We start from the raw sequence: 27,464 nt of genomic DNA on the forward strand, positions 1-27,464 counted from the left end.
TGTAAGGACAAATGTGCATTCTTCCAATCATCGGTTGAATACCTTGGACACGTCATCAACGCCATGGGCCTGCAAAAGGCTCCATCCAAGATCAAGGCTATTAGAACGTCATCCACCTACGTTCTTTCCTGGGGTTACTGAATTACTCCGGAAGCTTTATTCTGAGCTTAGCAACGAAGCTGAAGCCGCTGCATGCCTTTACAGAAAAAAAAACATGATTTCACATATGGAAAATCACATGATTTCACATGAAATTTCACATATGAAATCTTGTGAAATGTGTTTTAGCAACACTTCATGTGTATTTTCATGGTATCACATGTTGCTTTACATGTTGTCACATGATATCACATTAACTTCACATAAGATCACATATGATCACATGAAAACGTGTGGTTTTTACATAAGGGATCAGTTGCTTTGTCAGGACAAAACATGGAAATGGACTGAACAATGCAAGGAAGCATTCGGGAAAACCAAGGAAACACTTCTGAAATCTGAGGCGTTGACACACTTTGACCCGTCATTGCCCATCCAACTAGCTTATGATGCTAGTCCGTATGGTGTGGGAGCAGTCGTGCCCCATATCATGCCTTCTGGTAAGAGAAGCTTTTACATTGAAATAAGCAGAAAGTAACTATGCACAGATAGAACGAGAAGCTGTAGGGATAGTTTTTGGAGTATCTGTACGGGAGGAAGTTCACCCTTCTTACAGATCATCATCTGCTGACGAGCATCTTTGGACTGCTTACTGGAATTCTGTCACTTGCTGCAAGCAGAATGCAAAGGTAGGCGTTGTTGTTGTCAGCACACACCTACGACATCAAGTACCGCAAGTCAGAACTGCACCACAATGTAGATGGACTTTCCAGGTTACCACTACCTATGGTCAAGCCAGAGTCACATCAAGTGGACATCTTCTACTTCAGACAAGTGGAAAGTGCACCAGTCACTTCAACACAAGTGCGGAGAAACACCAGAAACAGTGTTATCTGAAGTGATGGACATTATCATCAAAGTTAGAGCTGCAGGAGATGCTCCGGAACTGAAACCCTACCTTTCGATGAGAACTGAGCTATCAGTACAGTCCGGTTGTTTGCTGTGGGGGAGGAGAGTTATCATTCTGCCTTCGCTGAGGAAACCAGTGTAAAACAGCTACACCTAGGTCATTGTGGAATGGTTTGCATGAAGGAAATTGCACAAAGCTACTTCTGGTGGCCTGGATTAGATGGAAGTATTGAGGAGAAAGTGAAAACATGTTCCTCATGTCAGAAGGTTCGCAACATACCTCATCTTGCACCTCATCTTGCACCTCTTCATCTGTGGGTTTGGCCGGAGGAGGTGTGGCAACAAATACACGTCGACTTCGCAGGTCCATTTGAAGACAGAATGTTGCTCTTGGTCGGGGATGCAAAAATCAGGTCAATGGTGTACAGCACATCAGGTCTGCACCATATCATCCATTTACCAATGGACTGGCGGAGAGGTTTGTACAGACCACGAAACATGCCTTAACAGTAGAACCGCCATAGGCCAATGCCCCCTGCCATATGATTTTGTAAGTAAAATAAATCTGCCATTTTGAAGGCAACGTCCTCCTCCTTTCCTGACTTTTTCTAAATAGTTGTATTTTAAATTGCTCAGTTGTCAGAATTTCTTAATTACAAAGAGAAAAGTATTTAGAGCCTGTTAAATCCTGTTAAGGATAGGGGGCAGTATTTTCACGTTCGGATGAAAAACGTGCCCAAATTAAACTGCCTCCTACTCAGACTCAGAAGGTAGGATATGCATATTATTAGTAGATTTGGATATAAAACACTCTGAAGTTTCTAAAACTGTTTGAATGATGTCTGTGAGTATAACAGAACTCATATGGCAGGCAAAAACCTGAGAAAAATCCAACCAGGAAGTGGAAAATCTGAGAATTGTAGTTCTTCTTTTGAATCCCTATCAAAACTACAGTGTCTGTGGGGTCACGTTGCACTTCCTAAGGATTCCATTAGCTGTCAACAGCCTTTAGAAACTTGTTTCATCCTTCTCCTGTTACTGGGCAGAAAATAGGGGCGATAGAAACTGATAATCGTGCATGTGACTTAATATTGATATTTGAATTAACTGGATAGAGGGTGATTTCATTTAGAACAATAGTGTGGTGATGATGAAGAATTGTGAACACCAAGAAAGCAGCTACTGCTGCCAAGGAGGCAGCCAAAGCAACAGCGCGTCGTACTCCTCCTCAGCATAGTGCTCTAAATAACTTAACTTGCTAGTTTTCCTGTCTGTAAAGAGAAGGGCGGGCTGAACATTGATCCCGCTGCTCTGATTGGATAAAGCGAAGCTGTCTCCGTTCACTCACTTCATATTTCACCCGAAGCTGTCTCTGTTCACTTCTCATGTTTTGGTCTGATCGTTTAGAATGCTGCTGCCTCCTGTTAGCCTGCTACTATGATAAATCAATAGGCGAGGACGTTTGCTAGAAAGCTATCAATATGCATAATATCTAACAAGCGAAGCGAGAGTAGGGAAAGAAGAAGAAACGCTGATGCGGACTCTGACTGAGTGACAGCAAACTTGTCTGCCCGCTGCAAGTTTTGAGGACAGGACACACAGACACAGACACACACACACACAACTCCACGCCCTGCTCCTAATCTGCATCTTTTTTGGTCCATAAACCTGCAGGGAGATAAGTAGATGTTGGTACAATACCTAGGCATAATTAAACACTAAATATAAGGATACGATTATGAGTATAGCCATGTTGTAACACCCATAATACAACACAGTAGATGAATCTGATACATACTGTAGGTTAAAGGGGATGTACGACACACGAGTTCTCTAGGGGGTACTTGGAGGCTGAGAAGCCCAGTGGTTCTAGTGCTAAAAGTGTCTCGGGGTTAAGGGACACTGCACCAACGCTTGAACAGCTTCTTGTTATCCTACAGGAACATGCCTCATGCAGCCACCAAGGCTTTGCCTGCATCGAAGCTTTCGCACAAGCTTCAACCTACTCAGACCTCCCAACGCAACGGAGACAGTGCAACGTTAACAGGAGAGCCAAGTCAAACGTTTTGAACTGAGAGCAAAGGGCAGAGCTTTCAATCCTGGAGAAACCGTCTTAGCTAGGAACTACCTCAACGGACCAAAGTGGGATCCTACTACATTCCCTGCTCAGACTGGTCTTGTGATTATGTCAGTGTCGCTTTACTTAACAGTAACTGATCTGTGTGCTTTACCAGATGACGTCCTCGGCAGTCTGGACTGTCCAGATTCCCGAGGACGTCATCTGGTAAAGGCACACAGATCAGTTACTGTTAAGTAAAGCGACACCGACATAATCACCAGTCCACACCAGGAAGTGGTCCAGTACTTTTACTGGGTGACACCCTGACCCAGCAGTTGTCACCTAGGGACTGACAGTCATCTTCTCAGGACTGTTGTTCATAATGGGGACAATTTAAGCAGGAGGGGAGGAAATGTTCTGTATTGAGGTTGTGCAACAGAGCATAATGAGGGTTCTATGTGTTGAAGTGAACACGTTCTAGATAAATGATTGAAATAATTCCTGTCTCCTGATTATTTAATTGTTATAAAAATGTGGATATGAAACCAATGACGCATAACAATTAGGATTTGGGGCCCTTGTGTAGCACATGGATAAGATTTTCACCTTGAGCCTTTAGCTACTCATTAACTCCTATAGCTGCTCGGTCTTAGAAAAGCTACTTTAGCTGCTATCCCCAAACCCCTTAAAATACCTATTTTAATTGGTTGTCTGCTAGCCCAAGCCAGTGAGTCATTGTGCACTGTGCAGAGGCCAGGGACTGTAAGCTTGCTCGCTCATGCTCTACTCTACAGTTGCTCTAGCTCAGAGGTTTTAAAAGCAGTTAACGATGCACTGAACTAGGTTACACTTAGAGAGGAAATATACTGAAAAGGGGACATGAAACATCAGGCATATGTGGGTTACATATGTTAGGGAACTCTTAAAACAGTAATAATTTATATCATTGGTTATCTACTAGCAGAGTTTATCATATTTTGTCCTCTGTGGAATTTAAGGGTGAACTTTGCTTTTGCTTCTACATTTGGCTGTGTGTCTGTCCCCAAAACCTCTTAGAGACATTCGCCCAGGCAAGGATATCTTATGCCATGCTGCTGGGTGCCAGCCTTGCCAGTCTGGGCTTAGGGAAAGAGGTCATGTCTGAGGGGGGCGGGGAGGGGGGGGGCACTGGTTGGCTGCTTAGATCAGCAGAGATGTGGGCTGTAGAGTGCACCCCCCTGCTCCCCAAGCTGTCTCACAAGTGAACATAAGAGAGAGTGGACGAGAGAGAGAGAGAGAGAGAGAGAGAGAGAGAGAGAGAGAGAGAGAGAGAGAGAGAGAGAGAGAGAGAGAGAGAGAGAGAGAGAGAGAGGGAGAGAGTGTGCGCGCGTGTGTGTGTGTGCTCACTCATTTGTGTATGTGAGAGCGAGAGAAACAGAGAGAGGCTCAGGCTTCTACTCACGACTAAAGTTGTCCCTCAGACTGTCAGTTTTAATGCAGGCTGCTTTGGATTTCACTTAAGCTCCACTAAAGGGTCATCTCTGCTCCCCCTGTTCATTTGAGACAGACGTGTCAGCTCCACCGCCTTTGATAAGGTCATACAAGGCATTGGCAAGGGCAGTGCATATATGAAAAGACAAGGAAAGATGTGTTAGACAAAGCATTATCTTGTTGGATGCCTAGTATAAGTTGTAGCCCTTTTCTCTTTGTCCTTTCTGCCCCTCCCTCTTCACGCAATATATTCCCCAAGTCTACCTTGTTTCCGTGGTATTTTTTGCATCTGTGCTTAAGCATACAGAGAATAGATCTAGCTCTTAGTCCTTTGTCTTGCCTCCCGGTTAGATATACCAACCTGAGTTGTTTCAGTCTTGCGGTCCTACCGATGCATCACAAACTGTGTGAGTGAAACCCTCATTAAATCTCTCGTCAGCCCAACGGCTGTAGATTTGGTGATTAATCCTGTTCCATTGTCCCTCTTACTGATTCTTAAGTCAATAAATCTATCTGACACATTCTCTGGAGGCTAGTCCTCCTCCTTCATCACTCTTCTCAGCCCAGGTTCCTGACAGGTGCTCCATTTTCTCCTCCATCTCTTTTCTTTCCGTTTTTTTCTACTTCATATCTTGAGTGGCTGGGTACATGGTGGGGATCATTGTAGAGCATACAATACATACGAATCGTATTTTCTGGCATTGGTGATACTGTTTTAAATTTCAGGTGTGCGATTGTAGCTATCATACTCTTGGGAAAGCGTTAGTACTTAAACTCAATCATTTGTGCAGCAGTCGAATGCCTTGACTGTAAGAACAGGAGCAAAAGCAATATGCTTTTATAAATGGTGTTACTGGATTTTGTTTTGGGATGTTATATTCATAATTTAATAGCGGTTGTCTTGAATGTTAACCTCTAAAAGTCTAAGCAGTTGGGGGGTGCTAAGCTAACATATGGAATTGTTTTAAGATGGTCATACCATGGAACATTTAGCTATTTGATTTAGAATTTTAGGACCGCTTTAGGTATTAAAAAATATTTTTATAAAATATTGAATTTGGCCTTCACTACTATAGTCCATAGAAACACATTGAATATCACATTCATAAATGGCAAAAAAAAGACAGTCAAGGGAATAAGGTTTTGAAGTGTCTGTCCTATATCTAGGATATGTAAGAAAGCTCAGGAAATATTTTAGTTTTTTTGGACACATATTTCTAACCCTTTATTTTTGTTGGCACAAAACTACCTCCATACGTCCATTCATTTGTATGGGTTACCTTCAGACGAGTCCCGTGGGGCCTGTGGGGGTTGTAGAGCAAAACAGAGAACACCATCGAACACTGCTGTAGCTTGGTCCCTTTCCACCGCAGATGCGGAAGGCCAACATAGGCGGATGCGGTGGATTGAGATGCAGCTCATGCAAAAAAACGGATATCTCCATGTTAAACTACTGGGTTTTGATGGCATTTTTTTGTATTATGTTACTTATATTGACGCACGGGTGCGTCAATAGACTGTTATTAAACACACGCTTGTTGGTGACGCATGGGCTGGTTTGAGCTTTTTCATTACTGGTTGAAATTATGGATTTTTACACACCACACACACACACACACAGAGCTGGAGAGTAACGGATTAAATGTAACGGTAACTGTAATCCGTTACCAGTAAAAATATTGTAAACAGATTACAGATACTTTTGAAAAACTAGGTGATTACTTCAAGGATTACTTTTAAATTCAGAAAAAAAATATTTGACACTTCTCTGTTTTCGCAATGACATTCAAATCAGCATTGAAAAAAGGCGCAAATTGAAGTTTGTTCCACCTGAGCGAGTCTGACCACGATGTTGACACACCAAATGTGTTTGATCGATCGCTACATAGCGCATTGATGTGAATCACACTGCTGCTCTCTCATTTAGATATTCGTGCCTTACAGATTGTGGTTGTTGTGGATGGCTGTTCACAAATCTAAATGTGTATTTAAGCCCAATAATGGTTGAATTCAAGAGGTTTAAGCTGCCTATCAATCACTGTTTTTGAAACCAGCGGACAGACAGTGAAAAATTCGCTCTTGCAACAGCTACATAGTGCGGATCCCAGGCTATGGCTTTTATTGTTCAATCTAATTCATGCTGATAAAAAATAAATCCATAGGCCTAATGGACACATGCTCAAACTCGCACACTTTTGATAGATTTAAAGGGGCAATCTTTAATCTCATCATTGACTTATAAGTTATATCTATTTAAATCCATTGATTCTTGAAGAATATAACTTATAAATGCCTCATGAGCTTAGTTCAACTGTCACACTCCATGAGAACCCAAAATATACGTTTGTTTTTCTCCATTGTTTGTAACATTGTAAATGTAAACAAACACTGTATAGCCTCATAACATGGTTAAAACAATCATTTTGATATCATGGATGGTCAGCTCTGTCTATTAATCTGAGAGTGGTTCAATTTTCCAGGCCCATCCCTCAGCTTTTTACCAAAACAGAGGCGGTGCGATGATTTTGTTATTGTTTCATCTGTGGATTAGCCCTTAAACAGCTGCATATTATCAAGATATCAAAGTGTCACCAACAAAAAGGTAAACAATAGGCCTATAGCAAATGCAGCATATGGAATTCCTTTTTCACATGTAAATAGCACTTTTCAGTAGTGCTCAAAGCATGCCATTCCATGAGCGCAGCATTTATTTTTCAACGCAAATCATTGAGCCCAATCAGTCCTCCATGACAACCAAATCATAAACAACAGAGTAGGGCTGGCTAATAAGTCCTTAGTTTTGGGGTTATGCTCAGGTAAAACAATTTGGCTAATCTATAATCTATCCAAGTCCTATTCTTGAAGATCAAGGGGAATAACATTTATTGGATTGACTGTAATTCTGATAGGCTTTGGTTTTTAATGTAAAGGTATAATTTAATCATATTATTATATGTAGTAGAAAGTGATGTGTTAGAAGAAGCCTACATAACCAACCTATAAAGTAAAATTTAACATCAATATATGGCCAGCTATGTAAACTTTAACATTGATTTATCCTGAAATACATTAAATTGGTAACATACATTTTTGTCTTCTTCTAATACCTCTTAAGGGAAAGTAACCTTAAAGTAGCTGAATGTAATCAGATTACATTGCTGAGTTTGGGTAATCCAAAAGTTACGTAACTGATAACAATTTTGGACAGGTAACTAGTTACTGTAACGGATTACATTTAGAAAGTAACCTACCCAACCCTGCACACACATACACACACAAAACACACATGCTGATTCCAACCATCTCTCACCTTAACGCTCTCTCTCCCACCTCACTGAGGAGACAAGCACTGAATGCTAGTTACCATTCAAAGTATATTGAGGCTTGTGTGTGTGTGTGTGTGTGTGTGTGTGTGTGTGTGGTGTGTGTGTGTGTGTGTGTGTGTGTGTGTGTGTGTGTGTGTGTGTGTGAGTGTGTGTGTGAGTGTGTGACTGGAGGAGGGAGTTGGAAGGCTGTGATTTGCTCCCGACAGAGAGGGGAGGGATGGAGGGAGGTGCGCATACGAGAGCGAGAGAAAGAGAGCACATTCACAGTCGCTGTCTGGTTTCTTTCCTCGGTACGACTCTGGCAGCTCTCCTCCACAGCAGCAGAAAGACACAGAACCAAAAACAGAACGTTGAAAGATAGACAAGCGAAAGACGGAGAGAAACAAGATGTGAAAGACAACAGCAGGAGGACAAGCTTTACTCTAAACCTCCCCCTCCAGATGGCACAATGGGAAGAGATTTGGAACTGGTGAAAAGTGGGAGCGAGACAAGACATGTGATCTACAAGAACAAGGTGTTAAAAGTAGATGCTGACAAGGGTCCTGGACAGATGGACGGATGCTGATCTCCTAAAATTGAGGGGTAGTCACCACTCCATTCTGACTGACAGACAGACAGAAGGGTGCCCATTTTTACACTGGGAGCAACAGGATATATCCCCCTTTCCTCTAGTGGATAAGACTGAACCAGGGGGTTCTACTGTACCTCTTTCCCTGACAGTGTCATTCTCCTTTTCTCTTTTACCTGGACTTTGGCCTAGTCAGTCAGTCAGTCAGTCAGTCAGTCAGTCAGTCAGTCAGTTGTTCCTTACATTTTTCTCCTGTTTCTTCATTTCTTTTTGTTCATCTCTCCAGGGCAAGTGACGCAATCGAGAGTGCTTTTTGGAATCTTTGCTCAAGAAGATTGTCCTCTGTTGACCCTTTACATTGTGTGTGTTTGTGTGTGTGTTTATATGAGCACAAGGACGTATGTGTGTGTGTGAGCCTGTGTCCTTTTTACCTCTTCATTTCCACCCTTTGCACCCATCTGTTTCATGCTGGCTGTCCTTTCACACCTCTGCAAGTGTCGCGCACCATCTGCGAGTGTGTCATTGTGTGTGTTTCAGTGTGAGTGTGTGTACGTATCTGTCACCCGCAGTTACGCCACTGGTCAAAAGTTGGCCAATTGGATCAGAGCCATTTTTGGAAACGAGGCATGCTGTTTTAGCTGGGCAGAAGGGGGACAGAAGGCCGGCTGTTTAGGGATCATTTTGAGAGATTCTACTGTGTTCTCCAGATAGGACTCGAAAGACTATCAAACCTCCTGGAGCATCAATTCAATCAGGATCTGATCCAACTAGTGTTAACTGATCACCTGTGGATGGTGTACCTTGGGAATACAGTGAGTGGCAGTGAAGGAATCGTCCAATCGGCACATGTTTTATAAAGCCCTGGCACTTTGGGTTTTGCCTGTGAAGGTGTTGATCAAATTCCGGATTACCTGATGTGTGTGTGTATGTGTAGAGGATATAGCTTGATGATCTCTGGCACCGTGGCCGTCTGCTTCCTTCTTGGAACTGTCACTCAACTGCTTGGCCCTCAGTCTCTCTATTGTACCTAGGAGCTGCCAACACAGACTGACAGACCCTTTTTTCCATTTCTTTCTCGGCCATGCTGTACTGTGTAACTCTCTGAACGAAAGAAGACATTTTGCGAAGAAAGAAAGGACGTTTCTGACACTGTCCAGTGTGTACCTTTCTCTGTGTCCACACTAACGGACTGCCTAAACTGAGGCAATTGGCCTCTAGTCCCGTGCTACCTGCTGTGTTCCATCACCCCCAGGGGCCATGATTGGTGTCAACAGCCTGCACTCGGCGGGGCGCCTGCGCTCACGATCCCTGTGCTCAGTCCGCTATGGGCGAGACTTCCGTATGATTGACCCATTCCGCTACCCCCGAACCCCTCGCTCGCGCTCCCTGAAGCCCCTTATGTTCCCAGACCTGCTGGGCAAGGCCCAGGATGGACAGAACCACCCGCAGGCCCGCAAGAGGAAGAAGGTACAATGTGCCACCCGGGTAAGACTCCAACTAACATAGCCCAACCTGTTGTGGACCATGTTCCACTGTTCAACACTTACTTTGGTTGTGTGTGCATGGGTTAAAGTGAGTGGGGTTGGGTTTTAAGCACTCAGAATCATAGGGTTTTCTTATTTCTGATTACATTGTGCATTGCTGTCATGTCAACATAATGTAAAATGCCATGCCTAGTACTTTATATACTGTAAGTGTGTGTAATTTAGGGAAATAGACAATCACAGACAATCATAGACAATCATAGACAATGCAACCTTGTACATCCACAGATGCATTCATTTCTATATGCAGTTTATGGACCAAATGTGGTTGTGAATCATTTATTAGTTGAGTACATTGCAGATTAGGTGTTCACCAGGCTGACAGGCCCTTCCGTAACCTAGGCAACCTAGGCATGTTGTGTGTAGTAACCGGTGCTAACACCAGCCCTCAAGGCTAACTCTCATTTGCTGCCCTGGTGCCGTGTGATGCTGACGTAGCTCGGAGGTGAAGGTGACGAACATCCATCCTGATCTGAATGAGGCCAGTTGATCCTAATGGCACTGATTACGCCTCTCCCCCCACTCCTCACCCTCTCTCTCCCCTCTCCTCACCTCCTCTTCTGGTTCTGACAAGTCCTCCCCATAAGTTTCACTTATTCCACCATTAACTCCCCTCTCATCTCCATTACATTAGACTCCCTTCCACGGTCTCCTTGGCAGTCAGGACCAATGTAATGTGTTTATCAGCATCAGTCTCTCTTAGCTTGATCTCATTCCAACATACTGCTACAGTAATTATGTATACTTCCATAATGAAGATATAGGCTTTTTGGAAAGAACGCGTATTTTGGACCCTGAGTTTGAGATAATCTATTTTGCTAGCTAATGGAGTTTGGATGAACAGTACTGTATTCTGAGATATACAGTGAGCTCCAAAAGTATTGGGATAGTGACACATTTCTTGTTGTTTTGGCTCTGTAGTCCAGCACTTTGGATTTGAAATGATTCAGTGACTATGAGGTCAAAGGGCAGACTGTCAGATTTAATTTTCAGCCATATCGGGTGAACCGTTTAGAAATTACTGCACTTTTATACATAGTCCCTCCATTTTAGGGGACCAGAAGTATTTGGACAAATACACTTATATGTATATTAAAGTAGTCAAAAGTTAAGTATTTGGTCCCATATTCCTAGCACACAATGATTACATCAAGCTTGTGGCTCTACAAATGTGTTGGATGCATTTGCTGTTTGTTTTGGTTGTGTTTCTGATAATTTTGTGCCCAATAGAAATTAATGGTAAATAATCTATTGTGCCAGTTTGGAGTTACTTTTATTGTAAATAAGAATAGAAAATGTTTCTAAATATTTCTACATCAATGTCGATGCTATCATGATTACAGTCCTAAATTAATCGTGAATAATGATGAATGACGCACAAATATCATACACCCAAGGCATGCTAACCTCTCACCATTCCAATAACAGGGGAGGTTATCATTTTTGGGAGAGTATGATATGTAACTTTCTCACTAATCATTATTCACGATTCATTCAGGATTATTTGTAATCATGGTATTATCCACATTAGTGTAGAAGTGTTTACAAAAAGTGCTGTAATTTCTAAACGGTTCACCTGATATGGATGAAAATACCCTCAAATTAAAGCTGACAGTCTGCACCTTAAAATCATAGTCAATGTCTCATTTCAAATCCAAAGTGTTGGAGTACAGAGCCAAAACAACAAATAATGTGTCACTGTCCTATGATATAAATTACAGACCTCTACATGCTTTGTAAGTAGGAAAACCTGCAAAATCGGCAGTGTATGAAATACTTGTTCTCCCCACTGTATGTAGAAACCAATAATTTACTAAAACATGACCATGAATCTCAAGTTAATGAGATTTCTCAATGAGCCACTATGGCTGTAGTCACTGTTGCTACTAGCAACAGCAGATCAATCCATCTGTTTTTCAGGTTCACAAATTCACCCCCAGATTTTATGTTGAAGAGTTTTGTGCTACAAAAGCTTGCATGTAAATGAGACTTTGAAATGTGCCAACGCCTGCTTCCCACAAAGATGGCCGTATCTGCGCTGAATATTAATATTCATAAAGCTTGGAACACAGTTTGATTTTCAATTTGATACAGTTTGTCTCCATAGCAATGGGAAATTTGATTCAGCCCAGAACTGAAAATCTACATGGTCTGGCTGCTCATGAATACTCAAACTCTGACATTCAAGTATTTCAGTTAGGGACAGTTTAATAGGGAACTTAGAACACTTGTTTTATTGGACACACTGCATCAAACACATTGTTCATTTCAATGGGTTTGACTGACAAAGCACACTGCAAAATTATTTGTAGAATAGTTGGTGAAATCCAACACCAACAGTCAATCAACTTGAATGATTCAATTGAATTGAACATCATCAGCATCAGTTTCTTAATCAGACAGAATGTATTAATAAAAAAAGCCAACACTGATTTAAATGGCAGGTAAGACCTACTACTCATGACAGCCATTTGTCCTGTCTTTCTATCAACGCTAGTGTTAGAAGTGGGATCCGAACCCACTATGTATTGATAATGGTGTCCTGTCTCCTTAATCGGTACACCATTGTATATTTTCCCCGAATTCAGAGGATGTGGGAGGGACAGTAGTGGTGATGATGTACTTCCTGCTAGAGTCCTCTCCATCATGTCAGCTGTCACAGTTGTCCGTCAGTCCCATCCCTACTAGGCCTTGATATGAATTTACCATCAGGGGCTGATAGCTCTGCACTCCACTACCTCTACAGTCCTTTCACAGAACCTCAGTGCTAAACGGTTGATCATATTCCGTTGGCGTATCCCATTGTCACTAAAGGGGCTGGATTTGAATAGGAATGTCTAAATCGCTTGGCTGTCACAGGAGATTTATGGGAGAGCGAAGCGAAATGCAGACACTCTCCAAAAGCCTGTTGCATTTATCAATGAGGATGCACACTTAAACACTTGCTTTTTCTTAAAAATCCTATTTTGCCTGCTGCGTTATTCCATAGACTCACTTTAATTGAGCATGCAGTGCTCAAACTTAATTTTGCCACATGACAAAGAGGATTCTTGAAAGGAAGGAGGAGCCAAAACTATTGATTGATTGATGGTTCACTGGCTTTACGACTAAATAGTTTATTGATTGATGGATTCAGCCATTAGTTTCTACCAGGTGAATCTGTGTACTATTTGTCATTATTATCTAATGGGTGTATTACTTTGGTTTTCTTCCACAGGCTCTGTACAACTCAATCAAGAATGAGAAGCTTCAATGGACAATGTGAGTTCCACTTCAATGCCTGCATGCCTTGTTATCTACAGTACCAGTTTGGACACACTTACTCATTCAAGGGTTTTTCTTTATGTTGACTATTTTCTACATTGTAGAATAATAGTGAATACATCAAAACTATGAAATAACACATATGGAATCATGTAGTAACCAAAAAAAGTGTTAAACAAATCAAAATATATATTATACTTTAGATTCTTCAAAGTTTCCACCCCTACCTTTCCACAGCACAACTGACTGGCTCAAACGCATCAAGAAGGAAAGAAATTCCACAAAACAAGGCACACCTGTTAATTGAAATACATTCCAGGTGACTACCTCATGAAGCTGGTTGAGAGAATGCCAAGAGTGTGCAAAGCTGTCATCAAGGCAAAGGGTGGCTACTTTGAATAATCTCAAATATAACACTTTTTTGGTTACTACATGATTCCATATGTGTTATTTCATAGTTTTGATGTCTTCACTATTATTCTGCAATGTAGAAAATAGTAAAAATAAAGAAAAACCGTGGAATGAGTAGGTGTGTCCAAACTTTTGACTGGTACTCTACATACAGTATTTGTGCATTTAGGTGCATTTTGAGTGTGTGAATGGGTATGTGTGTGTTCTGACACACACCACACACACACACACACACACACACACACACACACACACACACACACACACACACACACACACACACACACACACACACACACACACACACACACAGTTCACCCAGAGTCCACACACACTCAAATAGTATTTGGACAGTGAAGAGTATTGATAGATTTGTTAGCATCCTTATTAATGATGTGCATGTTGTCGGATTGTGATGGAAACATTTGTGTGTCAAGGGTTGCTATTCTGGATCTCAGCCCACTGTGATTCAGAGATGCCAATTCAGTTGCTGGCTTTCCAAGCTTTGTTGCCATAGTTACAGCACCATGGCTACAGCTCCATAGCTACCATTCTGCTCTTGCCTCTGTGTTCCAGCGCAAGCATAAACACGCACTTCTGAACACACACACTCGCGCACACGCACACACCTATCATTTCATTAAAGGGTCCTCGTTGCATCCTCTACAAAGGTATGACCACAGCCTCCCACTAACTTCCCCAAAATAGCAGCAATCCTGGAGCAGCTGACTGAAATGTGGTCAAAGAAACAGGTCTGGGAACAGATCTACAAAAGAGAGGCAAATCCAGTTCAAACATCTCCATAGAAACAGACTGCCAATTAAAATACATGGCCAAGATGCCGGGGACAAGAGGCCGACGATAGAGTTGTCATTTTTAGAAACATTCATACAGTTACTGTAGTAGGCACATATACCCTTGAATACATGAATGCATAAACTATCACCATTGAATATGTGTACATGTGATTACACAAACACGGATAGATTTGCTGCACCACTAGATAGCCGAGAATGTTATTTCACACCCCCACAGAGAGAAACACACAGCGCACATACCCACTCTTGCCAATGCAGGTGGATGCGCCCACATGTTCTGCCCACACGCACACTCAAACATACACACACACACACACACACACACACACTTCCTCATTCAGCGCGGGAATGGGGGTGGGGAGAAGCTCTGGGGATTCAGAGAGAAATGAGGGTGGGCATCATGTTCCCCATAGAAAGAGAGAGAGGGAGGGATAGAGAGAAAAGAGAGAATGAGGGAAACAGAAAATAATGAAAGGGAATAGAGAGGAAGTAGAGAGAGAATACAGAAGGAGAGAGGGATAGGGAGGGAGAGAGAGAGAGAGAGAGAGAGAGAGAGAGAGAGAGAGAGAGAGAGAGAGAGAGAGAGAGAGAGAGAGAGAGAGAGAGAGAGAGAGAGAGAGAGAGAGAGAGAGAGAGAGAGAGAGAGAGAGAGAGAGAGAGAGAGAGAGAGAGAGAGAGAGAGAGAGAGAGAGAGAAGAGAGAGAGAGAGAGAGAGAGAGAGAGAGAGAGAGAGAGGGGAAGAACAATGTAATAGAAGAGGAAATAGAGATAAAGGTAAACGAGGCCCATCTGCTTTATTATTCTTCTATTCTGCTAATCTTGCTCTCCTCCCTTATTGACTCAAATCTAGGGTTGCAAGGGGAGAGTATATTACATAAACGTTAAGTTTACCAGTAAATTAACAGAATTTTGGAAATTTTATAAGGAATATACGGAATTTTAGTGGCCTTTTTGGGTACTTCAGATTATGTCTGTAATTAACTCTTTGTGGTCTTATCACGTGTAAAATATATATTTTTCAATCTAATAAGATTATATAAAACAATATAGAATGACAAAACTGTAAAACATTATCCTAAATAACCATCAACACCAGTGGTGTTTATTATGAGGGTTTCAGCATGAAATATCCTTTATATATTTGACACACTTTTGTTTATTTAACTAGGCAAGTCAGTTAAGAACAAATTCTTATTTACACTGACAGCCTACCAGGGAACAGTTGGTTAACTGTCTTGTTCTGGGGCAGAACGACAGATTTTTACCTTGTCAGCTCGAAGAATTCGATCCAGCAACCTTTCGGTTACTGGCCCAACACTCTAACCACTAGGCTACACGCCTTACTATGTCAATATGTCTGGCGTCAGTTGTGAAAAAATACAATAGTTGGAAGAGCTTCAGAGTTCATAGAAAATATGCCATTGTTGATTTTTTTTTCTTCAGTAAAGCTGCAATGTATAACTTTTAGAGCAACCCAATCAAATTCACATAGAAATGTGAGTTATAGATCATCATTCTCATTGAAAGCAAATTTAAGAAGTGGTATATCTGTTCTATGTGTGCTATTTCTATGCATATGGTTCTTAAGTTTTGTTTTTGCGTCTTACTTTCAGTTTTGTACATCAGCTTCAAACAGCTGAAAAAATAATATTTTGGTAATTGAAAATATAATTCACAACAGTTTTAGATGGTACAATGATTTCGACATTCTCTATGCTTGTATTGTCACATAAACTGAAATTCAGCAAACTGTTAGAATTTTTGCAACCACGAAATGGTGGAGCGATTTCTGCATAGTGCACCTTTAATTGGGCTATTTTCTCTATAATCATCCTGTCTTCCATTGTATCCTCTCCTGCTTGCTCCTATCACCTGTTAGAAGAAGGAATAAGAAGAAACTATTTCACTGGCATTAGAATATAGACACCACCAGGCTTCTGAAAAACATTCTCATAATAATACCAATATACCAGTCCAATGACTTCAATGATTTATTTATTCATTTATTTATAAGGGACCATGCAAATAGCACCTACAGCTACATACGTAGCTCATTTGCATAACAATGATTTTGATAGATTTTGGTTACGATAATGATTATTTTGAGGACTAAAATAAAAGCTGAACCATTTCCATGGATGAAATGCTTTCTATCATCACGGTAATGTACGTCAGGCGTTGTGATTACTTCTGCTCTGCATCGGGTGCCCTATTTCACCTGACCACACAGTATACAGGAACACTGATACTGTATTTTGTCACGCGTCATATGTGTTTTAATGGGAAAGTGTCATAGGTGTGACAAGACTATTGTGTCCACGTTAGCTACTGGTGCAGCAATGTCATCACACATCCCAGCATGCCGTGCAGGTCTGCCAGCCCAGCCCCAGACCTGATCAACCTGTTCCCTCTCTTCCAACTACGCATCACCACCCGATCCTCCTCTCCTTCTATCTCACCTATCCCCTCTTTATTATGGCTCCTACCTCCTATATCAGCTTTGTCTTTCTAGGCTGTTGTTTTCTGTCTATCTTGCTCGCTCCCCCATTCCCGTCTTTCCCATCTCACGCTCTCTCTCTCTCTCTTTCTCTCTCTCTCTCTCTCCCTTTACTTTGTCACAGTGTATAGTGAGATTCACGCAGGCCAGCAGTTACCAGGCAACAGGCTAGAACTCTGAGACACATGCTCACCACCAGCACCAGCTCTCACTAGCTCTCCATCCTGCTCTCTCTCTCTCACTCATATAGAGCTAATATGGTTACTCATATCTTAATCTCAAAGGGTTCCAAGGGAGTCCATTTTGATGGTAGTTTACACGTCTGTTTTGTGAACTTTTACACAGGTAAAACTGAGGTAACAAGTGTAGTCCTTGTTTTAAACTGGGTTTGACTGATATTTGGTGGATTAACTGACTAGTATTGGGAAACATTATAGGAAAGGTTCAGCTCTTAAAATGAGCTATCCTCTTAACTGCCGCGTCAGGTCCAGATTATCCCACATGTAAAAATATGTTAGCAGCACCACAACCATGTTTGTAGGATTATCATAAGTAAGGGGGGGGATGTGGTGTAAATGGTTTATACTAAGTACAGTATCTTCATCTTGAGTGGAACTAGAGTGATCATTATTTAGACCATGGTGATTGCCTACGGAGCTGTGAAGGGAACGGCACCTCCATACCTTCAGGCTCTGATCAGGCCCTACACCCAAACAAGGGCACTGCGTTCATCCACCTCTGGCCTGCTGGCCCCCCTACCTCTGAGGAAGCACAGTTCCCGCTCAGCCCAGTCAAAACTGTTCGCTGCTCTGGCACCCCAATGGTGGAACAAGCTCCCTCACGACGCCAGGACAGCGGAGTCAATCACCACCTTCCAGAGACACATGAAACCCCACCTCTTTAAGGAATACCTAGGATAGGATAAAGTAATCCTTCTAACCCCCCCCCCCCCCCCCCCCTTAGAAGATTTAGATGCACTATTGTAAAGTGGTTGTTCCACTGGATATCATAAGGTGAATGCACCAATTTGTAAGTCGCTCTGGATAAGAGCGTCTGCTAAATGACTTAAATGTAAATGTGAATGTAATTATTTGAACCTGCCTCAAAATTCCAAACTACACTCACCGGCCAGTTTATTTGGTACACCCATCTAGTACCAGGTCCAACCACCCTTTGCCTCCAGAACAGCCTAAATTCTTCAAGGCATGGATTTTACAAGTCAGAAATGTTCCACAGGGAAGTTGGTCCATGCTGACGCGATGGCATCATGCAGTTGCTGCAGATTGGACGGCGGTACACCACCACCAGTCTGTACCGTTGACACCAGGCAGGATGGGTCCATGGACTCATGCTGCTTACGCCAAATCCTGACTCTGCCATCAGCATGACACAACATGAACCGGGATTTGTCGGACCAGGCAATGTTTTTCCACTTCTGAAATGTCCAGTGTTGGTGATCGCGTGCTTCTTGTTGAATAACTGATAAGAGTCGAACATAGTGGACAAGTTGTGCGTTCAAAGATGCCGTTCTGGACACCACTGTTGTACTGCGCCGTTATTTGTCTCTTTGTGGCCCGCCTGTTAGCTTGAACAAATCTTGCCATTCTCCTTTGACCTCTCTCATCAACAAGCTGTTTTTGCTCACAGGGCTGCCGCTGACTGGATGTTTTTGGTTTGTCGCACCATTCTCAGGAAACCCTACACACTGTTGTGCGTAGAAAGCCCAGGATGGCAGCCTTTTCTGAGATACTGGATCCGCCATGTCTGGAACCGACGAGCAATTTCACGCTCGAAGTCGCTTAGGTCACTCATTTTGCCCATTCTAACGTTCAATTAAACATTAACTGAATGCCTCGATGCCTATCCAATGACATGGTAAAATATTTTTGTTGATTTTACGTTGAATTCACGTTAGTTGACAACTCAACCAAATGTATATCAAAACTAGACGGTAAACTGATGTCTGTGCCCAGTGGGACCTAACGTGACATCGTTGGACTAACTCCTCTATAATAACACTCAGTTCGAGAGTTGAGAGAGCTTATCTACTAAGATCTGCTAAGATCTGCTAAGATCTCATTAAGAGAAATGGCTCCTCATGGCTGCTCTGATGGGGTACATAACAGAGAGCTGAAACTATCTCCAAATCCTAGACATAGTAGGAAGCCAAGGTTTGAATACTTTTAGTAGGCAGTGCCAAGAGTTTTTCCTGACCTTGTGACATGAAGAAGAAAAACTACGAACAGAGTTTTTCCTGTCAGGCCATGTGATCAGGAAAACCTCCTGGCTCTATGTACAGTATAGACCAGTGGAGGTGTCACTTCAGTCGGAGGACATGCTCTTTGTAATGGCTGTAATGGAATGATATTAAACACATGGGGGATGGCATCAAACACATGGAAACCAATTGGAATGGAAACCATGTGTTTGATACCTTTCGACTCATTCTGTTTCAACCATTACAATAATCCACCCTCCTTCCACCAGCCTTCACTGGTATAGGGATGACAATCAACTATATACTAAGATACAGATACAGATATATCTTCAGCGTGCACTGATAACCACAGACATTGTATCGTTTTCTGATAACACATCAATTGTAACCCATTTATTTGTTTTGTTTGAGCTAGTTTCGCATTTACTTTTCACCATTTTGGAGGGGTTCCTCTCATAAACAATGGGGAAACATGCCACTGAAAAAGTCAGTGACAAGTCTGAAATTTATCTCAGAGATAGGAAGTCCCTAGTGGAACAGAATGCCCTTGTTTTTCACCTCAAAGCTGCCATGCGATCGATCATGTCGCTCTCCTGCTGCGGTGTGTTTTGATCAAGGAGAGTGGACTGGTTCTCTGGAGACCAGGAGGAAATCACAAATAAATGGTGGAGGGAAGGAGGGAGGGAAGAGGGGAAGACAGAAAATTAAGGCTTTGAAGAGGAAGAAACACTATCATTCACTCAGGTTCCCCCTAGGTAGAATTGTGCTTTGTAAATATGTTATATAACCAAGGCTATACCCACACACTTCACTTTAGAAATGTTGGTAGATGACAAAATGCACATTATAACCGGAAGAGGAACTTTGAATAGGCCTATGTGTTCTGCCATTGAAACTACTCTCTTTCATCCTATCTTATAATAGACGGTCACAGAGTGAGACGGATGGAAAGTGAATGTGATTGGTTGACTTGTTGCCAATGGAGGCGTGGTAAAAGTGGTAAAAGTAGTAACCAGGTCTCTCACCCTTCTATAGCGACGAGGAGGAGATGCGGAAGTCTTTCTCAGAGCTGGGGGACACCAGCCAGGCAGACTCCACCTCTAAACACATGAAGAGCATGGCCAGCGGCGGGAAACCCCTAGTGGCCATGGCCCAGCCCTCAGGAGCCCTGCTGTACAAGAACGGCTTCCTGGTGCGCAAGGTGCACGCCGACTCAGACGGCAAAAGAAGTACGTGCCAAAACCATATACATACATTTATAGCTCACTGGTAAAAAAAAAAGCAACTATCGACCCCTATAAATCAGCATAGAATGTGTCAAACCCCCTATCCGCTCCCTATCCTCATCGCTGTTTATTTGTTAATCCTACTCATTTAGTCTTTTGCTGTTATTTTAGCAGCAGCTACAGTATACTTCTTGTGGTCCACATACAGTAAATCGTATAATTCCTACCACTTAGTATGAAGCAATGTATTGAGGTCTGATAGGTCTGATGTTAGTATGGACATTTGAAGCTGACCTGAGTTTTGACCTAACTATTCTCCTGTTCACAGCACCGCGTGGAAAAAGAGGATGGAAGACGTTCTATGGCATTCTGAAAGGGCTGATTCTCTACCTACAGAAGGTGAGCAGCTCCTGCCGATGGGAGCAGGTGTGAAGAAACTTCTGCCACTTCTGTCCCACTTTATGAACTCACGAGACTTTCACTGTTCCACACCACAGAACATGGCAAAATGTTCTGAAACGTCTCAAAAAGACTTCCATGTCCAATCACTTTTTACACACTCGTATTCAGTAACGATACAGTTTCTGCACCAAAGAAAACCCCCCAAAAGATTGCTAAGACTATCCCACTTTGTTACAACATACCCATATATACAATAACATTTGTGATGCATGTATACCAAAATTTGATTGGCACACACTGAAATACTAAAACTGCTCATACAGATGCACTCTCCAACTATGCGGATGGATTTTCATACCCTGTTGACTGTGGATATTATCAGAATGAGATCATTCACAAAAGGTTTAGCCTTTTGTTCAGTGCCTTCAGACTACAGTCCTCAGACCTGGCACTGCCCTCTATGCCCATATAGACCTGTGGTCCTGGCCTTTGCTACGGGCAACCCTGTCAGCTTCTTGGGCTTGTGTTCTGCTAAATTTGAACGGAAGCAAGGGTCCCGTCCAGAGATGTTACCATTGCAACGCAGCTGTGCCAATGATTTATGTACTGTATGTCTATGGGCAGTGGTCTCTAGTCCAACAGTCATGTCTGCTTTGGGTATAGGCAAGGCCCCTTACTGGGGGTGTCAAAAAGACCCCTTTCCTTAGTATGGTTTGTTTTGTAACATCCCAACAACAAGTCATCCTGCAGAAAGAGAGGTCGGGACACAGTTATCCTGATTCAATCATCCACAATCCAGTTACAATCAATGTTTTATGACTGATGACATTTCACACCGTAACATCCATTGCCAACTTACTGATGCTTAACATTCTCACATTACAACCACATTAGATTATCGGTGCTTAAAGAACCATCTGGGCATTGAATACACTACCCTGTGGTTAGAAGAACTACTGCGATGGTCAATAATGACATAATGATGTATTCACACTTTATGCTGATTGTCATTGTTTGACCATGCAGGGAGAGTACCGGCCAGATAAGCAGCTGTCGGACGAAGATCTGAAGAACGCCGTGTCCATCCACCACTCTCTGGCCATGAGGGCTGCCGACTACAGCAAGAGACCCAATGTGTTCTACCTCCGCACCGCCGACTGGAGGGTCTACCTCTTCCAGGCACCGTGAGTCCCATCCCTCACTTCACTGTTCTTGTCTCATTCATTCTTAACACACCTCATAGACTGACTTATACCTTGCTTTCTCACACTCCTGTAAGATCGAGCCATCCCTCGTTTCTACGAGTTCGGTTCACACACTTTCAATTGAATGCTAGAGGGTTCATTCTTCTGCTTGGAGCCATATCCTGCAACTTATTCTTAATTGCACAGCACACATCCGCCTCGGTCAATAAACCTGGGCTTGAATTTGCAAGGTCGCCCTCCTCCTCTTGTCTCCTTGTTTGAGCACTACCTGTCTCGCCCCAGTCTCTCCCCTTCTCACCAGCCAAATAATGGCTGTTGCTACCTCCTGCTGTGTGTGTGTGTGTGTGTGTGTGTGTGTGTGTGTGTGTGTGTGTGTGTGTGTGTGTGTGTGTGTGTGAGGAGGAGGGCAGTGTGGGGGTGTAAATTCAGGATGCAGAGGCACATGACGTGGCCACATGTCCCAGTCCCCCAGGAGGACCGGCTCTTCTCCAGTTGCAGCCTGCATTTGTCCCAGATACCTTCCTCTCTCTCCCGCTCTCCCTCCTTCTGTCTCTCTCTCCCTCCCTTTCTCTCTTTTCTCTCTCTTCCTCCCTCCCTCCCTCCCTCCCTTTTTCTGTCTCTCTCCTTTCTCAGCCAGTGTCCAGGGAGATGTGGCAGCGCTGTCTGAGCAAAGCAGCATTTTTTTAATTCAGCAGCCGTGATGATAATCACTAAGATGTTTTAGTTAGCTCTGTGCGGTGCGGATTGAAATGTGTGTGTGTGGGGGGAGGGGTGTGTGTGGTGTGTGTGTGTTGTGTATATGCATGCGTGCAAGTCCATCCTTGGTTTGTGTTTGTGCAACACAAACTCACTGTGCGTGTGTGCTTTGTCCACCATAGAAGTACAGAGCAGATGCAGTCGTGGATCACACGCATCAATACGGTATCAGCCATGTTCTCGGCGCCACCTTTCCCTGCAGCCATTGGTTCACAGAAGAAATTTGCCCGACCGCTGCTGCCAAGCTCCACCTCCAAACTGTCACAGGTACCCTCCTTTACACCATATCATCATATCACCAATCAAATTGACCATACCATATCACCACCATGATTTAAAAAAATCCCTGAAGGCACTCTTTAAAATTAATGAATAAATGTGATTATTTTAAATGTCCACAAGGACAAAACTCAGTCAGGCCTAGAGAGTTGACATGAGTGATGATGATGTGCTGGGAGAAAATGCATGGCCGTCTATCTTCCCATCACCCTGGTCAGGTGATATGGATGGTGAACTCTGAACTCTGAGTATCTGTGCTTACAGGAGGAGCAGGTCCAGTCCCATGAGACTCGGTTCCGGGCCATCTCCACTGAACTGGCTGAGCTGCGCTCGTATCCTCCAGACCGAAAGGTCAAAGGTCGCGAGCTGGAGGAGTACCGCCAGCGAGACGAGTACCTGGAGTTTGAGGTGAGCCCGAGGCGACAGTGTGTGAACTTTAAATGGCAACAGAAAGGAAAAGAAAGAAATTGGAATTTATTCGAGTGTTAAGTAATTATGCAGCACTGCATTTCTGTCTCATTCACTTCCTCTGCTTCCCCTCTTTGCATTTTTTGCCTTTTCTCGCTCTCCCTCTTGTCTCCTGTGCTCTCTCATCACCTGTTCCAATCTCCCTCTCCCTTCCCTCCTCTCCCTCTGTCTCCTTCTTCCTCCATCCCCTCCCTCTTCTGTCATGTAGAAAACACGCTACGGTACCTATGCCATGCTGCTGCGGACCAAGATCCGCTGCGGCGAGGATGACCTGTCCGTATTCGAGGTTCAGATCCTGGAGGACAATGGGCTGCAGCGCGCCCATTCCAGCCCCACGCTGCAGGACTTTAGCCAGGCCTCCCAGGGCAGCAGCACCAAGGAGCCAGTGGGCTGCAGTGGCATAGGAAAAGGCTCAAAGCACACCGAGGGCCAGAGATACAGCTACCGCCAGGCTGTCAAGAAGTGAGGCAGGGCGGGGCGCCGGGTGGTGATGACGTGGCAGGTTTGTCTCCCTGCGCAAGTTTTTATTTGAAATCCAGTGGAGGGGGCTTATAAGAGCTTGAAAAGGAGAGGGGTGAGAGTGTACTGTATACACCATGCCCCCCCCCCATGGCGCCCCCACCCGGCACCCCCGATCTCCTCGGCCAATAGGGGAGGTGCAGCGGTGCAGATCCTATGACTGGCCAATGCCAGCGGTGCGTTGGGACAGGAGGGAGGGAGGAGCGTTGGAGAGGTCATGTAGCTTGGAAAGAAGGTATTCCAGAGAAGGCTTGCTGCATACGTTAATAGACGGTACCATACCGTATGGTAAGACAGAGGTTCCTCCCGTAAGCAGTAACGCCGCCGTACAGGGACTCCCATCCAGCATCTTTTTCTTTCCTTTTCTTTCAGGGCACCTCTCCCACAAACCCCTCCTACAGCCTTTTTTCTTGAAATGTTTTCCTCTGATTTGGGACCAAACATGTTTACACGTTTGACACATTAAGTCTCAGATGACTGTGCTATTGATTTGAACACATGTTACAGTACTGTAGTAACAGGAGCTAGATCCTCGACTCATTGCATTTGCCGTTCCCTTTTTTTCCACGACATCTGGGTGTGTCCACATTCCATGAGGGAGGCTAACGACCAGGGTACTTACAGCTCCTGAACTCTTCTTTGGGGCAAATGTGATGGCAACAAGGTGGCTCTAGTGGATCAGAATGGCAGTGCACTACACACCCGGATCCACGATGGAGGCTCAGTTGCAGCCCTCCCTCCTGGCCCAAGTCAGGGCGAGAGACTATGCTCTCGTGACTTCAGACCGCTCCAATCTCTGCCCCCTCTCTCTCTGTTCCCCTGTTCTCACATTCTCTGTCTCAGAGAGGGGGTAACTGTGGCTCCCCTCTCTATCATCTTTTCCAAATGGGTTGTCAGAGTGGTTGATGTCATTTGAGCCACACTAGTTTACTACTGTACAGCTACACACAAGTTAAAAAAATGTAATTGTACTTAATAATCCTCTCAGCAAGAGAGGCCCATTGTTTCTTAATTGCTTTTCCTTAAAGGGGCTTTCTGCGATTAATATATATGCCCATTGATTCTTGAAGAATAAAACTATCAATGCCTCATGAGCTTAGTTCAACCCAAAATATAAACTTGTTTAACTCCTTTGTTTGTAAACAATGTAATTGTAAACAAACATGGTATAGCCTCAAAACGCCATCCCCATCCCTCAGCTGTTTACCAAATCAGTGGTAGGGTAACCGCTATGTTATTGTTCAAAACTGCAGATTGCCCCTTTAATAACAGTTGTTAACCCTCCTACCTAGCCAGTTGTTTTAGCTTTGTCTTGCAGCAGGCTTCTTTTTACTACTCTGTGCGTGAATGTTGTTTTTTCTCAGCATGCCTGCATCGAGCTCTGCCTTTTTCTTCTGTTTGGGGAAAAAAAAATGTTTGGGTTATGTTGTCTTTGTACCAATCCTGTTGTATTGACATGTCTTCCCTGTTACTCCCTGTGTAATCACTCGTTTATAAGACCTGTTTTAACACTCACCAGGCAGACCCTGAATGTACTTGTTTTTTCAATATTTGTACAGCATTTTACAATAACCTGTTGATGTTGGACATTCTCCCCCTCCTCCTGTGTACTGTTACAAGTGTCATTATACATAAGTGTTATTATAGTAAACGTATGGCATATGTTTTCTAATAACCTGCCAACTACTATATTATGCTTATATTGTATGATACATTATATATGTCGTTTTACAATATATCCTGGTGAATATGCATAAAATAAACATAGAGTTGATATTATACATTCCCTGTATTTAAATGTCCTGAAAGTGATCTATGATAATCATGTGTTTTTACATAGTATTCTGTATGTAAAGGGTCAATAAAGGCACCAGCACAGTCTTGAGTTTTGTCTAAATGCCTATGTATCTATCAAACAATGATGAGATTGAGAAAGGAGATCTAGCGAGGTGGGACAATACCATAATCAAATTCCCATCATTATTTCAACTCCCTGGCCTGAAGTATTCTGAAGCGAGTGAGAGGGGCATTCTTCTTTAAATTGGTAGCATGATTCACTTTGAAGGTATTTGTTGATGTTGTCACAGCGTAATGTTTTGCTGTTGTTGCTACATGAAAAACAGACATATGGAATAATGTAGTGGGTGTATGTGTAATGTGCCAAATGCGTGAGCAGGGCCTTGTAGGCTAATAGACGGGGGGAAGCAGCAAGACATTTACTGACGGAATATGTATGGAAGCATATCCATACCATATCCTCAATCAATGTAAAGAAAAATAATCAACATAGCTATTTCATGACATACCTTCAGTTTCAAGCTACTCAGGCTTTCAAATGTCGGCCTTGAACAGCTGTAATGCCAGCATCGTACCAGCAGAGAGAGCTGTTTAGCAGGACATTCAGTTACCTTTCAGCCATAACATTGCTGCACCTGCACTGCACAAGCTTTTTAGGGTGGCCCATTGGCAGTCTCTGGATATGGAGTACTGCGGTGTGTGTGTGTGTGTGGTGTGTGTGTGTGTGTGTGTGTGGTGTGTGTGTGTGTGTGTGGTGTGTGTGTGTGTGTGTGTGTGTGTGTGTGTGTGTGTGTGTGTGTGTGTGGTGGTGTGTGTGTGTGTGTGTGTGTGTGTGTGTGTGTGTGTCTGTGTCGTGCTGGTCTGTCTGTCTGTGTGTGTACATCTGAGGAGATGTGTTTCTGTTCTGCTGTAAGTTTGTGAATGTCATTGAATGCAGCATGCTGCGACCTGGCCGACCTGCTGTTCTACTAAGGAGCCTATTTAAGGAATGTGGCTGAGGATAATGGTCTAGCCAGTGCATTCATGTGATGTTTTAAAGCAGGAATGGTTTATCCAGCTGTGTCCATTAACTTTAGTTACCTTGCTGGAAATGTTTTTTTTGTACAATTTTAGTACAGATAATTGAATGTTAGGTCTAAGTTTAGCATGGTGTATTTTGCCTCTCGTCTTTTCCTATCTCACCTCAGTCGTTTTCACATTTTTCTCCTTCCTTTTCCATGATCTCTTCCCCACTCCAGTCTCCTCTGCTCATGCTTTCTTTCCCTCTCTATTCTCCCCTCCACTCCTCCTCCTCTCTCGTATCACTTCACTTTCCCTCTGTCATTGATATATTGTCAGTTTGTTCTGCCCTCTGTCTCCATCATCATCTCACTGCTATCACTTTCCTAGATAATCTTTTAGGAAGCTGCCTTTATCAGATAACTGTATGTGTATATTGTTACTATAACTGTATGTGTATATTGTTACTATATGATGATATAAACCTTTAATTGTATTGTACCGATGTTACAACTGTGATATTACTGCTTGGTACTTGTATTTATTGATAGTGTTTGACACTGGTGGGATATGTGGCCAGGGTAGTCTACCACAGAATGACATGTCCCCTCGGACATTGGAGGGAACAGG

The 27,464-nt window shown here is 43.2% G+C and overlaps 1 protein-coding gene across 2 annotated transcripts in view; it reads left to right on the top strand.

The window, feature by feature from the left end:
- Nucleotides 1-25,919, top strand: part of LOC106589263 (uncharacterized) — a 116,625-nt gene extending 90,706 nt beyond the window's left edge. For both annotated transcript variants that reach the window (XM_014178990.3, XM_014178988.3), the window contains exons 11-17: nt 13,193-13,236; nt 20,219-20,412; nt 20,738-20,808; nt 21,838-21,995; nt 22,895-23,039; nt 23,316-23,459; nt 23,728-25,919. In XM_014178990.3, the coding sequence (XP_014034465.3) occupies nt 13,193-13,236; nt 20,219-20,412; nt 20,738-20,808; nt 21,838-21,995; nt 22,895-23,039; nt 23,316-23,459; nt 23,728-23,985 (1,014 nt within the window). In that variant the 3' untranslated portion in view covers nt 23,986-25,919. The remainder of the gene's footprint in view (nt 1-13,192; nt 13,237-20,218; nt 20,413-20,737; nt 20,809-21,837; nt 21,996-22,894; nt 23,040-23,315; nt 23,460-23,727) is intronic.
- Nucleotides 25,920-27,464: the final 1,545 nt, after the last annotated feature.

The sequence above is a fragment of the Salmo salar genome, chromosome 28, assembly GCF_965601325.2.
Source record: "Salmo salar chromosome 28, fSalSal1, whole genome shotgun sequence".
NCBI lineage: Eukaryota > Metazoa > Chordata > Actinopteri > Salmoniformes > Salmonidae > Salmo > Salmo salar.